The sequence below is a fragment of the Pituophis catenifer genome, unplaced genomic scaffold (assembly GCF_029215685.1).
Source record: "Pituophis catenifer annectens isolate HBS135680 unplaced genomic scaffold, rPitCat1.0.hap2 SCAF_2, whole genome shotgun sequence".
Lineage (NCBI taxonomy): Eukaryota > Metazoa > Chordata > Lepidosauria > Squamata > Colubridae > Pituophis > Pituophis catenifer.
The window spans coordinates 197,613,217-197,630,781 of NW_027256882.1; the positions used below are offsets into that span (position 1 = coordinate 197,613,217).

The window sequence follows — 17,565 nt, forward strand, 5'->3', positions numbered from 1 at the left end:
TCTGACTGGTCCTCGCACTTTTGACCAGTCCTCGAACTTACGACTGTCCTCACATTTTACGTTTTTTGCCCTATCTTATCACCATGGTGAAAAGAAGCCGCTGTGAAATGAGTGACATGGTTGTTAAGAATACTGCACGGGCATAAATGTGAGGATAGTCATAAGTGTGAGGACCAGTCAAAAGTGCGAGGACCTGTCAGAAATGACTTTTTTCAGCTCTCTGAGTAGTCCCTATACACATAGCCATGGCCACCCGGTCACATGACCAACTAGCCACGCCCAATCACATGACCTCCAAACCACACCCACAAAATAAGCCACGCCCACAGAACCAGTAGTAAAAAAATTTAGAACCCACCCCTGGTTGGGGGACATCACAACATGAGGAACTGTATTAAAGGGTCGCGGCATTAGGAAGGTTGAGAACCACTGTTCCAGAGAGATCAGTGCCCTGTGTTTCTGTTGTTTGGTAAAAAGATATAGCAATTAGCCTGTGGGTTAGGGTAGAAAGCTTCCTGCTTTTCCAATCCTAGCTTTTCTTTTTTTTTTAGTTGATTATTATTACAGTTGTTATTTCAGTTTGTGTCATTTTGGCTTGACTACTGAAAGAGCTGTATGAGCTGCTCAGAATCATTTGCTAATTGGAATGGTATATAAGTTTAATAAACCTACTAAATAAAAAAGATACATTAATAGTTGGAAAAATGCAGTACATGTACCTTTCAACAACACATGGTTAATGAGAACAATTGTGGATGCATGCACATCTTTCAGTATTAGTTTTGGTTTTATGTTTGTCTAGGGAACCCAGCCCAATCAAGATTCCCTAGATATACTGGTGGTGTACTGGTGGTTAAAGATGAGTCTATTCTACGTAGACTACGTCATTTGTACAGATTAGTTGTGGGGAATATTAGGATTATAGTGAGGCTCTCTTGAGCAAAGGGAGCTCAAAACTTATTTGGCTACCTTATTCTAATCTAGAGAGTATGCTATTCATTTGGGAAGGAATAACAAAAAAAATGTGGCATCTTAATATCACGACTTATATAACAAAAAAAAATCGAACTTATAGGAAAAGGTCTGTCTAAGAAAGCATAAGAAAGGGAGAAGGGCGGTATATAAATTTGAAATAAAATAAAAAATAAAAATAAAATAAATTTTATTGGAGATGTAAAAAGGATAATGCTTTTTTAAAGCACATGTTTTTACAATGTCCTATTTTGGGAAAATAGTAGATTATAAAAATGTGAGTATGGAACAAATGTTAAAATTTCAGAAGATAATATTCTCTTGAATTACATTACCTATTACATAGAATTTGACAACTGAATAATGTAAATGGATACTCCTTGCCCTTGCTATGGCCAAGAGACTGATACTGTAGAATTGGAAAGATAAATATATGGTCCATTCACTGAATGAATACCTGATTACACTTGCCACCCATCAACAGATTGCCTCTAAATGTAGACTTTGAATGGACAAATATGAAATATGGAACTCATTTATACTGTAAGTTAAAGATGAATGATAAATATACAAATATGTTAGAAATAAATATATATGTACTTTAATGTTTAGATATTATTTTTGACTTTTAAAAGGTTTTTTAAAAAAACGTATTTGTGTTATATTCCTTTTTTTGTTATTTTTAAAATCAATTAAAAAAAGATGGTTGAAATTCTTGCTTAGACCCCATCCCTCTTCCTTTCAGCTGAAACACATTTTCAAAATTTGGTTTTGTTGTCATCGTTCTGCAATCTTTATTTTGGCGCGCTCGAAATGAGACTGTGCGCGTATGTTTTGATTTTTAGTGAAAGCCGCTAAGTAATTTTTTTAAAAAAATTGTCCGTCCTACCGAGACCGTCCACAACGATTTGTACGTGGCTGGGGATGATGGATATTGCAACCGGACACATCTGGAGGTCCCATGCTGGGGAAGGCATATCTGCAGGAAGCATTCCCCCCGCCCAAAGGCGGTGCGGGAGCGTTTCTGTGCCAGTGGAGAAGCAGCCAGACCCTTCCCCCGATTCCCCCGAGGTATTAACTCGAGTTGAAATCGCAGCTGGCGGAGGGAAGAGGAAATAGTTTTCATCGAAGATACCTGACTACGCCTCGCTAGCTTCTTTCGGCTGACTGGCACTCCGCCCGAAGCGACGGGCGATTTGAACGAAAGGAACGCAGCAGGAGCTTGAAGTTGCTAGGCAGAGTGCGCACCAACTTCGAATTTATCTGTCCGAGTCTCCCTTTGCAATCCTGCATCTCCTCGTCCAGTTTTCTTCTGCAAAACCATGGCCGACGGCAAGGAATTGCCGTAAGTGGACGTTGCGACCAAGGCAGATTTGGAGGGGGGTAAACTCAGAAACTTGGATCAGCTTTCCGTTAGTGGAAAAAGCTGGGAGGGCAGCCGGCCCTTTTCAATCTGCTTCTTTGTATCTCTTGGGTTCAGTTCGCGCTGCCCGGACATTGAAGGCTGGGGGGAGGCTTCACTCTGCTGTCGGGTTCGGGGCTGAGGGGGGTGGGTAGCGCTTTAAGGCCACTTGTGCAGCTGAAGCAAGAATCACCTCATCCCACGTCCTCCCCTCCCGGTCAAAGAATGAAGATGGGGGTGGGGGGAGAGAAAAGCGAGGGGAAAAATATAGTCGCCTCCCAAATCTCCAAAGGATGTGGAGTTGAGATCTGGCTAGCGCGCCATTACCAAATAAAAGCGGAAGGGAGGATATTCACTCCTGTTGCTTCTCTCCCTGTCCGTCCGTCCGTCCGTCTGTCTGCCTCCCTCTTTCCCCACCCCTTGCGTGTAATTGAAACAATTTAGAGGAGGGGAAGAGGCTTTTAACTCTTTCCTAGGTTTGTCCCTAATGGAGGGAACAGGGTTTTTTTCAGGAAAAATGGAGAAGGGCTGTCAGAAAGAGACTTGGAGTTTCCCCCCACTATCAAAATGCAGCACTCTCTAGTGTGATATTCAATGCGTTGCTCTTCTCTCTATTTGAAGTCAGGCCAGGTCTTTTGACTATCTTCCAGGAAAACCCTAGGGTTGGGCCTTGGCCCATGAATACGCTCTGGCATTCTTTTTCTGCTGGGCCTCTTGACTGCCTTAATTCCATTCTTAGCCCATCATGAGGCAGCCTTATATTTAGCTGTACCAGGGTAAAAACAGTGTTTTCCCCCTTAATCTGGCTCCAGATACAATCCAAGAGATCCTCAAGCTGTTTAAAAGTCTAAAACAGAAGATTTGCAAAAGACTAATTTTTAGAAGAAAGAGTTTGAAAAACAAGTTAATTTAAAGATAATAGGGTATGCATCTCGCCAAACTCATTGAAGACCAGGAAATTATGCTATGAAAGAACGTACAGGTAGTTCTGGAGTTACGACCACAATTCAGCTCAACATTTATATTCCTAAGTGAAACATTTGTTAAGTGAGTTTTACAACCTTTCTTGCAACAGCTGTTAAGTGAATCATTTCAGATGTTAAGTTAGCAACATGGTTTTTAAGTGAATCTGGCTTCCCCATTGACTTTGCTTGTCAGAAGGGTGCAAAAGCTGATCACATGACCCCAGGACACTGCAACACCGGTCATAAGTATGAACCAGTTGCCAATCATCTAAATTTTGATCATGTGGCCATGGGGATGCTGCAATCATCAGAAGTGTGAAATTCTAAAATGATGGCCTCAAATAGGGAAGGACCGACTAGTTCAAGCTGCAATGGAAATGGAGCCGATCACTTAGTTGATTTGATTGTGCAGTTGCTGCCATGGGCTGTGGAGTAAGGGTTTTATTATGGGTTTTATTATGCAGTAGATTTTTTTAAAAAATGTTGTAAACCTCCCAAGGTTACCTATTGTGAGTTGGGCAGCTACGTACATTTTCTTAATAAAATAAAATACATATATTTCTCACACACACAGCTGTACACACATACATGGACAACCTCTCACACGTAACTGAATATATAGAAAACATCTTTGATGGAAGAAATGGCTCTTTTCTCCCTGAGAATCAGATTAAAAAGCCTTCAAGTATTATTAGCATTGCCAGTGAAAATGAAGAATAAATTTGTTTAGTTGATGTTCAGGTAGGACTGAGGAAGTTTGAGAGGCCAGGAAGCAAGTCATGAGCCATTCAGCTATATTGCCAAATTCTAAAGTATGTGTTTGAGTTTAATGCGTGAACCAAGCCCTGTTTGTTCCGCACTGACAAGTAGCTCTGTGCCGCTCTTAGTCATAGTTTCCCTCCAATGCAAATTATTTCCTTTTGATTGCTCTGCCATCGAATCTTGCTGAAAGCTTCATTGTGCCACTTACATAATAAATGCCATTTCTGAGCTTTGAAATAAGTATGTGAATACTCCAAATACTATACTGGAGCCATAAAGTTGGTTAGGTAGATCAATCAGTCAACCAACCAACCAACAAACCAATCATTGATCTAACTATACATCTGACAGCAGTGACTCTGGGTGGTTTTCATTTTTAAAACAATCCAAGTCACAACTGTCAAGGTCAGAACAGTAATCCCAGTTTATAAAAACTAGCATTAAGCAGCAGAGCTCATTTCAGTTTCTGGCCCAAGTGCCTGGGGGAACAGCCTGGTCTTAAGGGTCTTACCAAAGTCTAACAGGAAGGTGCTGATTCACATATTTCCAGAGGGATGTTATTCCACAGGGCAGGCAGTGTTAAAGGAAATCATGATTCCACATAATGTTGAATTTATTGCTTCTGGCCAAATTGCTTTGAAATACAGTGGTATTTTGCCAAATAATTACTTCTTAAGATCTTGGAAATAAAATATAAAATTTAATAATATAGTTACAGACATAGAATATTTAGGTATTTTGCTTTATTTTTAGTTTATAGAGTTTTTTCACTCCCTTCCTCTCCCCATAATCTGTTTTTTCCATTCTCTTTTTTCTTTTTCATGTTGCTTTCTACCTATTAAATATATGAGTTTCCCCCCCATCTCTTTACCATATAGCTTTGTTTTTCTATAATGGGTCCTGTGATCACCATTTGTGACCTTTTCCCGCTGGCTTCTGACAAGCAAATTCTATGGGGAAAGCTGCATTCATTTAATAATCACGTGATTCACTTAACAACTGCAGTAATTCACTTAAAAACCATGGCAAGGGTCATAAACTCAAGCAACCACCTTAGTTAGCAACAGAAATTCCCAATTATGGTAATAAGTCAAGGACTACCTGTAGTTTCTCATCATCTCTAAATATAAGGGAATCCAGATATAACCATTTTCCTCTTTTAACCCTGAAACTGATCAAAGAAACCAACTTGGTAAATCTTCCCTGAACGCTTAAGGGTGTCACTTTTTAATCCCTTCAGAAAGAGCCCCAAGTTAGTTTTTTGTTCATTTTTGTAGCCATAGGTCTTTCAAAACTTTAACAGATTTAAAGTTTAAAATAACAGATTTAGTATATCCAATAAATATACTTTTGTCCTTTTGTTTATCCCTTCTAGAAAATCATTCAAGACCTTAGCAAAAATCTTTTGTATAGCTATTCATCCATTTCCTGAGAGTTGTGCATCACCTTTTGTCAGGGTTCCAAGGAACACCCCCAACGAAATAAAGCTCTGAGGCCTGAGGTTCCTCAAAGTTCCAATTTATTAGATATGTCATGTTGGCACATCTGGGAAAACCCGAGTCTGAAAGCTTCAAGGTTTTCCACACCCAGCTGACAGTTCACAGCCCTGCCTCACACCCACAAGTTCATCCCATTGTCCAATCAACTCTTCACACTCAACTGGATACAATCTTCAGGCAGTCTCCATCAGACGCAGGCAAAAGTCCTTGAATACGTAATGTTGTTATGACTAACTTTATACCGTTCCAACAACAACCCCCTCCCAACTTCCCCAGCTAAAATATGTGGCAGTTAAGAAGCAAAAAAGAAAATTGTCTTCCAAATCTGACACTTTTAGGGAATAAATCAATTCCATTTGTATGTCTATATTTTTCTCCATATACCACAGTTAAATCCCCAAATCCACAGTTAAATTCAAAGTAATTTCAAAATTATCAGCTGCAGCTTCTTTTTGATCTGTAACTTCATTACAACATGCTGGGTCAATTTTATTGAGATTATCTGGTGGTTGTTTTTTTTACAACAGATTGGCCAAAAATATACAATTATGTATAGAAATCTGCTCCATTCTTTATCCTGTGGCTCCCTCTAGTGTACAGCCTTCAAGGTCCCTGTATCATAAAAATCCCAAAAAATATCTCATTTGTGAGATAATTATTTCTAATTACCGTAAATCAAAGCTATAAAGGAAGTCCTCAACTTACAACAGTTCATTTAGTGACCGTTCAAAGTTACAATGGCACTGAAAAAAGTGATTTTTCAAAGTTAAGACCGTTGCAACATTCCCATGGCCACATGATCAAAATTCAGACTCTTGGCAACTGTCTCATATTTACGATGGTTGCAGTTGATGGTTGCAGTGTCTCAGGATCATGTGATCCCCTTTTGCAACCTTCTGACAAGCAAAGTCAATGAGGAAGCCAGATTCATTTAACAACCGTGTTAGTATCTTAACAAATGCAGTGATTCACTTAATGACTGTGACAAGAAAGGTCGTAAAATGGGGCAAAATTCGCTTAACTGTTTCATTTAGCAACAGAAATTTGTGGCTTTACTTCCTGTACTTGTACTTCCAAATCAATCTGGACCCTTAATCCATTGTAATTTTTGATATCTATATTCTGAGTACCCTTTTGCTGTATAATCCTATATTTCATATATTTTAAAGGTGTTTCATAATCTAACTTGCATTGTTTTCCGCTAAGGGGGAAGAGACTTACTTGATGAATACTGGAAAATCTTGCTGATCTGAAGAGTCTTAAACTCTCCAACAATAATAAAAAAAGGAAATCCAAAAGTTGATTAAGAATCGAGGCTCAATCAAGGTTAATGTCCATAAAAGGCGGTGTTGCAGGATTGACCTTGGTGGAATCCTGATTCCTAGCCACTCAAATCATAAACTGGTTACATGAATGTTGCAAATGAATGAATGAATGTTGCAAATCCAAAACACTGAAAATTGTGGTTACATAACAATAAGGCACTGCAAATGGTTTAAATGTGGGCCAGTTGCCAAGCACCCAAAATGTGATCATGTAACCGTGGGCGTGTGTGTGTGTGTGTGTGTGTATGACAGTCATAACTTGGAGGACAGGTCACAAGTCACTTTTTTGGAGCCCATCAAAATTTTGAGCTGTCATTAGGTGACCAGTTTATTTAGGCTGCTCATTTTGCTATATATCTACTTCATGTAAATAAAATAAAAATTAAAGTAAAGTAAAATGTAAATTAAAAACTGGGATCGCTTGTGTATGAATGGCAGTTTGTGTTTTAAAAATGAAACATACAGATAAAAATCTAGTATTTTTTCATCATGTTTCTTTAATAGGGACACTCTCCAAGTAAATGATACTTGTAAAAGTTCAATTGAAGCGGATGTTTTTCTACATTATTCACTGATTCCATCGGTAAGTAGACCAATAAGCTGACAACCATTGACTACTACTTGGACTCTCCTGATTGATGAGTGCACCCTAAGACTCATTGGAGAAAGCCCATTTAGATGCATTTCCAAAGCTGGCAGCCTCCGGATGCATAATCCAGATGCAATTCCCAATATTCTTATCAAAAAAGATCTAGCTGTGGATGAGGAGACACAGACATTTTTAAATGAATGACTGTGTCTATTTATTTATTTGTATCCCACCTTTATTATTTTTACAAATAACTCAAGATGGCAAACATATCCAATCCTTCCCCCTCCTATTTTCCCCCCAATGACAACCCTGTAAGGTGGGTAGGACTGAGAAAAGGAGACTTGCCCTTTGTCACCCAGCTGGCTTTCATGGCTAAGGTAGGATTTAAACTCATGGTCTTCTACTTTTTAGCCAGATGCCTTAACCACTAGACCAAACTGGCTCATATGTAAGTACTGGATTGAAGATGGCTGCCTTTGGGACAAGGCAAAGCTTGCATTTATCTACGTGCTTCAGTGGCCCAAGAACAAGCTTACAAAGGAGCATATGGATGCTTGTGTTTACAAATGTGAAAAGCAGAGCTCTCCCACCTTATAGCAGATGCAGGGGAGAAATGATATTTGACTTATCAAAGCCCTTAATTTTCTATCTATCCAAGGCACTAGGCAACATAATACTTATTCTACTGGGTGGATCTGGGAGGAAATTTGCAGGATGAATGTTTGCTCAGAATTCTGACCTAGTTTTGATTTACATTGGCTGGTGAAACATGTATCAATCTCTGAATTGTTGGGTACCTTAATACCGTCTATACTGAAGATTTATTGATGCCTTCATTGTGGTTCATGATAGTTCTTCATAACATTAATCATGTTTTTTTTCTGCTCCTGCAGGTTGTCATCATTTTGATCCTGGCCTGTCTTGAAAAGAGAACAAAAAGATTCTGGTTTGATGACAAATATCCCATATGTCCAAGACGTTGTGGGTTACTGCTGTGAGTTGGACAATACTTGCTGGCCATTCCTGAGTAGCAGTCTGTGACATACAAGTTTGGGGACTTGTAGCCTTTTGGAAGCAGAAACTGCAGTTGCCTAAGCTGTCCTTTAGGCCCTTGGCATAAAAAATAAAATGATTCAGTCAAATATCTCCTGCATATTTATATTTTGTGATGAAAAACAGTTTTAATCATTCCAAAGCAGGTAATTTATTTATTTAGCATATGGCATCCAAAGCAGGTAAAAGAAAAACACTTTCTAAGGCAATTGTGGCCTCTAGTTTTAGTCTGACTCATATCAACCCTAGCCAGATAAGAAACCATCACTGTATCTGTAATCTAGCACATCTGAAAGACCATAGTACACATTGTTCCACTCATCTACAGCACAAACAAGTGACAGAGATACTTTTTTCTGCAGTGTCCCTGGATTGTTGCCTTTACTTACCATTTATTTTCTTGCAGACGTTTCATTACCAAACTAAGTAACATCTTCAGTACCACTAGCACTGATGATGTTACATAGTTTGGATAATGAAACGTTTGCAAGAAAACAACCAATCTCAGAGAGCACCAAGGACCCCTCATTTCAACTCTGAGCTACAAATATTCTCCTTTATTGGGACTACTAGTATCATGCAAGTGTAATTCTTTGCTAGTTCAAGGTTGACTGGAAATTATTATACTTCTATAGTTTCGAAAGGGTCTCAATGTCTTTTTTTCATTATTTTACAGCCCAATGGACTCTGATGGCTCAATTAGCAACCGATGGTCATTGGGATTTGCATTTGGTGCTACTGCTAATAAAGTCATGTTTCTATTTGAGAAAGAGTTCTTTCCAGAGGGACTTCCTGAATGGGCTAAAGGTAAAACTCATGATTAACAAGTGATAAGAGAGCAGTAGAGGAGCTCTGTGTCTTTGTATTCTCCCATTTTTCTGTTTAGCTATTTTTTAGTCTTAAGGTTACCTTGCAGACAATTGCAGATTGCAGACAATTAGTTTATTCAGGAGTGCAGTGAGGGCTAGACTTTAGAGCCAAACATGATCTTCAAGAGGACAGGTTATGAAGGCAGTGGCAAATAGCTTCAGTGTCAGCATTAGAGATAGTAAGAGTAGGCAAGGCCTCCCCAGTATAAATACATAGCCATTTAAAACCCTCCTCCTTGTAACACCATGACATTAAATATGTTTCTAGGAGCATGCATTCTTATTTGGGACTGAAGATAAGACCCTAACATCTGCAACATGTCAAGCCATAGCTGTAAGCAAATAACATATAATTGGAGTGGCTTAGGGGGTTCATGATAGGGAAATGCCAACAAATAGTGGGAAGAGTACTTTATTTCTCCTTCTTAACTTTCCTTCTTTAAATTCTTCCTCCTATAACACAATATTTCCTCTCTGCTGACTTTCAGTTTTAAAGCCTAATAGGCGATAATGATAGTAAAAGTAGAAAAAGACTCTTGTCAATTAAATATGTTTCATGGTGACTATATGGTTATGTCCATAGATAGATTGATTATGTCCCCTCAAGTCATTTTTGACTCTCAAGTGGCCCTATACAGTAGATAGAGTTGCTCTATGATGATCTGTCCCTAACCTGGTCTTTCAGATCTCCCAACTGGGGACTCATCACCATTATGATGGAAGAGTCCACCCTCTTTGCTACTGGTTGTCCTCTTATTCTCCTAGCTTTCCCAGCATTAGGGCCTTCTCTAAGAAGCTAGATCTTTGCATAATGTGTCTGAAGTAGGATAATTTGAGCCTGGTCATTTGCACCTTGAATGTGGACTCTACATTGATTTGTTTGCGGGTCGTTTTGTTGCCTTTCTTGTTTGTCTATGGTGTTCTCAGGAGTTCTCAAATAGTCCACATATATTAGAACACTATAAAAATTATCAAGAACATTTGCAGAAGGCACAGGAAGTAAGATATAATGTTAGTCTCCTCTGCCTATGCACTGGCACTTTCAGGTACATTTGGAGCTGAGAATTGCCCTCACACACAATGCTAATGTTTTTAACCATGTTTTCCTGAAGAAGCCTATTGAGCTAGTTCACATATAATGTTAAGCTATGGTTTATAGGTATCCTAGCTGGATTTATGCATCACATCAAGCCATAGCTAAACCATATTATGGTTTGGTGTATTATATGAATCTAAATGCTACTGCCCATTGCATATGTCTATGAGTCCCAACTCCTTGTGCAATATACTATATTCCCATGTTACCAGATCACTATCAATAAAGTCTAGATCGGGTGTCCCATGGCTCTGGAGCCACATGTGGCTCTTTTGTCCCCCTGCTGTGGCTCCCTATCGGCTGAACCCATCACTGGCTGGCCCCACCCCTCACCCTCCCCTTCCAGTCACTCCTCGCCTGGCTTGAGAGAGATGAGAGATGAGAGAGAGAGAGAAAGTCAGAGACAGCGACAGAGAATGAAACACATAGAGAGAGATACTGGTTTCCCACAGAAAACACTGGGAGCCACAAAACCTGGGTAGGTGTGGCTGGGGTTGTCATGTGACTGGGCAGGAGTGAGTGACATTGAGTTGGCTACGCCCACCCAGGTTTTGTGGCTCCCGGTGTTTTCTTTTCCATGGGAAAGGGGTTCAAATGGCTCTTTGAATGATTAAGGTTGCAGACCCCTGGTCTAGATGATCACTCTATAGGAAGCTGGTAATTAGGACCCCCCCCCGGGTCACAAAATAGTGTGCAAGTTTTCAAGTGTTACAGAGCTCTAATAGGGCAAGAAATTATTAGAAAGAAAGAAAACAGAAATGAAAATTTGAGAAATATCCAAACATTCAAGAAATTGTTGAATGAACTCCATCAGAAGTGGAATGGTGATGATTGCTTTAGAGATGTGCTCTTGTGGCTGGGATTGGTGAATGCCAAGTGAAGGTGATGGATATTAGCTACAGAAAGCCAAATGCAACAGGTCGCCTCCCCCAGAGAAGTTTACACAAGTCACCAACCTGTATAGCTAAGACCAGCCCAATTTATATCTCCAAAATTCATAAGAACCTTATCCTTAACTTAACACTCATCTCATACTGCTCATGATGAGATTTAGGAATATTCCTTAAACAGCTAGACATTATCCTTCAGGTGCTGGAGGCTTGAAACTACAGTGTATAATTTTTATGTTATCAGTGTTACAAAAATATCCAGTTTTACCTCATAAGCCCATTAATAAAATTCTCAAAGTGCACTGAATATTTATTTTATTTGAAATATTTATTTTCTGACAAAAATACATAAGTTTCTCTAAATGATGCAAAAATGATTTTGTAGTCTATAAAATTCAGCAAAGTTTAAAGAACTAATATGTTGTCTTATTACTGTTGTTAATGCCATGTGCTTTGTTGTTCCATATTGGATGGTCAGTGACTGTTATAAAAAAGTTTCTCAATCATTCACTGCTGAACAATAAAATAAAGATATATTAATGTCTTTTCTTCTGCAGTATTTTGGATCCTCCTCATGGCTTTTGAAGTGGGCATCTCCTCATACCCTTTCTTTGTCTGTCTTTTAACAAAATATGAAGTTGTAGGAGCAATTTTGGGGTTTCTTTACACAGCAGCTTGGTAAGCAGAATTTTAACAAGTCTCATGAATGAGAGTGAGTCTCAGACTGGGGATCAATTCTTGATATAACAGGGAAAATTACAATAAAGTGATTTCATACTAAAAATATTATCTAGAATTTCATAATAAAATATTATCTAGACATGACTTTTCAGGCAAGTAGAACTGTGGACATTCTTCCATAACTTCCAGAAATAATCCCAATTAAACTGTGAAGCAGCGATATTAAAGAATAGGTTAGCTTTTTAAAAAACCCAATAACTAAATTTCTAAAAATTAAAAATCAGAGGGGGAAGGAAACCTTGAAATAAACAATTCTGAATCCCAGAATTTGATGTGAGCTTCAGAGTTGTTCTGAGTTTATAGTTGTTACATATGCATAAGCTTTTTTTGATCTCAGCAAAATAACTGGAATAGATGGAGCAACTATTCTGATTTCTTGTTTGCTATAAAGCTAAAATCCTTAATGGAGGTATCTAAAATACAGGTATTTTAGATACCTCCAGATCTACATTTTACTTTCCCTGCCCTGAAACCTGAGAATCACACTGCCCTGTTCTGGGGAATCAGGAAAGGGCAAAGGCTTTCAGATTATGAACTAAACATTCATGGTGGGGGATGAAATAAGATAACCCCTTAGAGGTTCTAGGTTTTCTGATAGCCCAACCTACCATTTGCTCTTGAAGATAAGGAATCACTACACTATCAATTTAAATTTGAGAAGCAAAGTTATGAGCACTTAATTTATTGCAATACGTACTTAACAAGAAAACATGAAAAGGAGAGCCACTTTGGGGTGGGGCATAAAAGCACTGAGCTGGAAAAAGGGAACCCGTAAATTCTAGTCTTCCTGGACTAGACCATGGAGCCAGTTGGGTAATTTTGGGCAAGTGACTCTAGTTCAGTGCTACAGCATTATAGTAAATCACTTACGAAAATATTGCCAAGAAAACTGCATGGAATTGTCCACATAGTTGCCAGGAGGGAGGGAGAGAGATGGTGTATGTGTGTGTTTTAGTATGGATGGATGGATGGATGGATGGATGGAAGGAAGGAAGGAAGGAAGGAAGGAAGGAAGGAAGGAAGGAATAGATCCTCTAGATGTAGTCAAGTGAATAGCTTGCTGCTACGGTACTTAGAAATCCTTCTATTAAACAGAATGAAGGCAATGGGGCATTGTGGGTGGTAAAATCAATAGTTGAGTGGCATCTTAAATACTTATAATTCATAAAATATATGGGCTAGTCCTATATAGTTAGGTCCTCTTTGGACATTCAAACTCATTTTCTTCCCGCTTGGCTATGATATAGATCATATGGCAAAACTGGGGTGGGCTCTTTTCCTATTTATGCAACTCTTTATCTTACCCCATGTCCTGCAGTCTGAATTTAGAACTCTGTAGTCAATTTCTCAATTTTTGAGTCTTTTGTTTGAATTTTCTTGCATATATATTATAAGCACTTTCCAATCTCTGGGTTCAAGCAAGTCTTTATTATTACTCTGTTTTTGATACACAAGCATATAGTCACACTTTCTACATCTACAACCATGGTTGCAGCTATTAGAAGACTTTACTGTAATATTATGCTGCCATATCACCATCACAATATTCAAGTATGAACTTGTATTCAGGAAGAATGACATCTTGGTAATCAAGACACTTAGTAGCTACCTGCCTAGTACCTCATTTGTTTTGCAAAATGGTCAGAGAAGTGCATGTAGCACAAACTGAAGCGTGTGTGTGTGTGTGAGAGAGAGAGACAGAGAGGGAGGGAGGGAGGGAGAGAGAGAAAGAAAGAGAAAGAGAAAATTTTGCATACTGCCAAAAGTTGTTAAGGCATGGAGTCATACACTCCTGACTTGAAAATGGTGTTGTGTGGAAGTGCCCCAAATCTATATTTATAGGTGCAAATCTGCATGGCATGAATTTATATGTTCTCCTATGTGTGAAACTTAGGTGGAGAAGTAAAGAAATACAGCAAATAGATACTGACAATAAGAAAATCAAGATAGTTGCAATGATAATATGCAAAGCATATGAATTATAACACAAATATTCAGATATTAGTAAATAATTTAGCAAATTAATGGAATGTATTAAGAAAAAAGTTTTCTGAGAACATGGGAAAATCAAAGCACTAAACTATTGTAGCTCTTTCAGCATCTCCCTATTTTCTACATTGCTGTAAAGTTAGCAAGATCTAATGGTGGTGGGGATTAGGAGATGAAAGTTACATTGGAAACATCCGCTAAGGAAGCCTTTAATGCAGGGTGAAATCCAGCAGGTTCTGACAGGTTCTGGAAAACCGGTAGAGGAAATTTTGAGTAGTTCAGAGAACCGACAAATGTCACCTCTGGCTGGCCCCAGAGTGGGGTGGGAATGGAGATTTTGCAATATCCTTCCCCCAGGAATGGAGAGGGAATTGGGATTTTGTAGTATCCTTCCCCTGGAGTGGGGTGGGAATGGAGATTTTGCAGTATCCTTCCCCTGCCATGCCCACCAAGCCACACCACACCTACCAAGCCATGCCCACAGAACCGGTAGTAAAAAAGTTTGAATTTCACCACTGCTTTACCATTGCCAATGAAGATCTGCATTCATGAAAGAATATCCTTTTCCAAACAGAACTTTCCAATTGTATTAGCTGTTAATTCCTGAAATTTTCCAGTCAGATTTCACCAGTAATATAGAAATCAAAGAAATAGTGTGAAAGTGATGAATGATTCTGACGTTGGATCCGATTTGAATATAGTGTGTCAGAAATTTGGCTTAACAAGTCGTATAAATATATATGTATATATTCTATAGCTTCTACTGCCAATTTAGGAAACCAATTACTCCATGTATTTTACAGGGCAGTTATCACAATCTTAGACATTGTAGAGTGTCCTGCGGATGATGTAAGTATATATTTTTGACAATTATTACTGTTTTAATATGGTGATTGCAGGTTCACTTAAGGTGTTCAGTGCATCAATCTAATGAAAGTTTAGCAAGTTACTGGTTTGCTGCTGGAAGAAAATCCCCTGAGCACCATGCACAAAAAAATGTGGGGTAAGCTAAGGTTAGGCCTATAGAAAATCTATTGTGCTTTCTGTGCATGAGGAGCAAGTGCTCAAGCAAAAAGTAAATGGATTCAGTATACTGAGGGAGGCAATAACACTGAAGAAATCATAGAAAGTCATGAAATCTATCCCTACAGGTGAGTTTTTGACAGGACTCATCAAATGAATGGGATCATAAATTCTGACTGAATTCCTGATACCAAACAACCATTAGTCAAGTCCTCAGTGGCTAATATTGAAGAACTTCGGATCTACATGAGTTGGCTTACAACTTCCAACATCTACCAGTGGCATGTCTTCTCTTATGTTGGCTGAAAGAAATGGGAGTTTTTAATCTAACTATGGATCCCAGATTTGACAAAGCTGCTCCATACTCTTCCAGCATGTAAACCTGTTCTCCATAGCTGAGTTTACATAAAGACAGATCATTGGTCCATCACTTTGCTATTATCTATGCTGACTGGCAGGATATTTTTCATTAGATTATAAGATTAGAATAAACTAGGCCTTTGTCACTGAATTGCATCCTAAAGACCCAAGATTTCTGGTATGAACCTCATGATAAGTTTCAGCATTTACAATTAATGTACTGCATGAATTAAGTTGAATTTATATAGGGAAGGAAGAAGAGTGGATCATCTGCAATTTAGTTGGTAATTCTGCTTTCCATGCATAGGTTGTGGGAAAGTACAGTGACATAATTCTGATGTGGCCATCCATGCTGTTCCTGTTCCTTCTGCTAGGACGCTTTCTTTTTAAATTTGTGAAAGCAGTGAGAAATTCATCTGTATACAACCAAAATGTGAGTATTTATAGCAGCACTGAAGTCCTCTCTTTTAATAACTTCATTTAGATTATTTGATTGTACTCCAATGAGATGAAAGTTCTTTAAACGCAATTGAATACCAAAGACAAACCGAGAAAAAGAATTGCAAAATCAACTGAATATTAAATCGGACTTACTGATTTAAGAAATAAGAACATGTCTGGCAATCATATCCCTTTCTTACTCACTATTTTGGCCATTTAAAAGCAGTTAAAAATGGTTGCTTCTACAAGACTTTGAAAATTGAGATTATACTACACCAGCCACATGTTTGGCTATCTGTTAGTTTCTGTTATGATATTTTGAGGATCAGACTCAATGATGAATTCAGAAGCAATTTCTTCAGTTAAAGGAGAGTTTATTCATAATAGGCATTCTACTTATTCTGTCAGATTTACAGTGAGAAGCAAACGTGCGGTGAATTCGCTCTCTATTTATATCAAAGGGGAGGAGTCAAGGAAGGGGGTGATTACACATGAATACATTAAAGGAGGAGGAATAAATTAACTCTTAATATCCTGTACATATATACATATCTCTTGTTATAGAATAAGGCATTTACTTATGACAAATCCCCCTCTAAATGCCGATTCGACATATGACAATGATTGCATTCGGATTCAGAACTATATAGTACTTGTAATTTTGATGTCAAATATTTGTGTTGTTTAGAAGGTAAAGGTTTAGTTAATATATCAGCTATTTGTTCTGAGGTTTCGCAGTGGATTGCTTTAATGAATCCATCCTGAGATAATTGTCTCACGTGTTTAAATTTGATATCTATATGTCTGGACCTTTGACCAATGGCATCAGATCTTGATATTTCTATAGCTGCCTTATTATCTTCATGTATGACAAATGGTAGTATTGGATTTTTCCAAATATCAGATAATAAATCATTAAACCACACTAAATTATTTGAGGCTTTAGATAAACAGACGTATTCTGCCTCTGTTGTGGAAGTCGCTACTAAATCTTGCTTCCCAGTGTACCAGAATATTGGGCAATCATTTAAAAATAATACATAACCTGAGGTGCTCTTTCTACATTTGATATCACCTGCCCAATCTGCATCAGCGTAACTGGTGATAATAGGTTCTTTAATATTATTGGGTTCTAAGAGTAGGCAGAAATCTATGCTGTGTTTTAGATATCTTAGTATTCGTTTAACTGCTTCCCAATGATACATAAGTGGTTTACTTACATGTCTAGATAATAAATTAAGTGGTAGAGCTATATCAGGCCTGGTCCAATTAGATATATACAAGAGAGAACCAATAATTGATCTATACAATGTATTGTTCTCGAACTCAGGTGAAGATTCATCCATATTCCTTAGAAAATCAGTCTGCATAGGAGTATCGCAAGGCTTGGCATCTCTTAAATTGCATTTTTCCAGAAGTTCTATAATTTTATCTCTCTGGGATAGTTTGAATCCCTTTCTTGTCTTATTGATTTGAACTCCAAGGTATTTGTTTACCCTTCCTAGCGACTTTAAAGAGAAATGTTCACTTAGCTTGGATACAAATAAGTCTTTCTTTTCTTTATGTTTGCCTATATACAAAATATC

The 17,565-nt window shown here is 38.2% G+C and overlaps 1 protein-coding gene across 1 annotated transcript in view; it reads left to right on the forward strand.

Moving 5' to 3' along the window:
* The first annotated feature begins 2,076 nt into the window (after nucleotides 1-2,076).
* LOC139311086 (stimulated by retinoic acid gene 6 protein-like) overlaps nucleotides 2,077-17,565 on the forward strand; it is a 49,149-nt gene continuing 33,660 nt past the window's right edge. Inside the window, exons 1-7 of the mRNA XM_070935419.1 lie at nucleotides 2,077-2,317; nucleotides 7,430-7,508; nucleotides 8,411-8,511; nucleotides 9,247-9,377; nucleotides 11,983-12,103; nucleotides 14,959-15,004; nucleotides 15,846-15,971. Of these exons, the coding sequence (XP_070791520.1) occupies nucleotides 2,295-2,317; nucleotides 7,430-7,508; nucleotides 8,411-8,511; nucleotides 9,247-9,377; nucleotides 11,983-12,103; nucleotides 14,959-15,004; nucleotides 15,846-15,971 (627 nt within the window). The 5' untranslated portion in view covers nucleotides 2,077-2,294. The remainder of the gene's footprint in view (nucleotides 2,318-7,429; nucleotides 7,509-8,410; nucleotides 8,512-9,246; nucleotides 9,378-11,982; nucleotides 12,104-14,958; nucleotides 15,005-15,845; nucleotides 15,972-17,565) is intronic.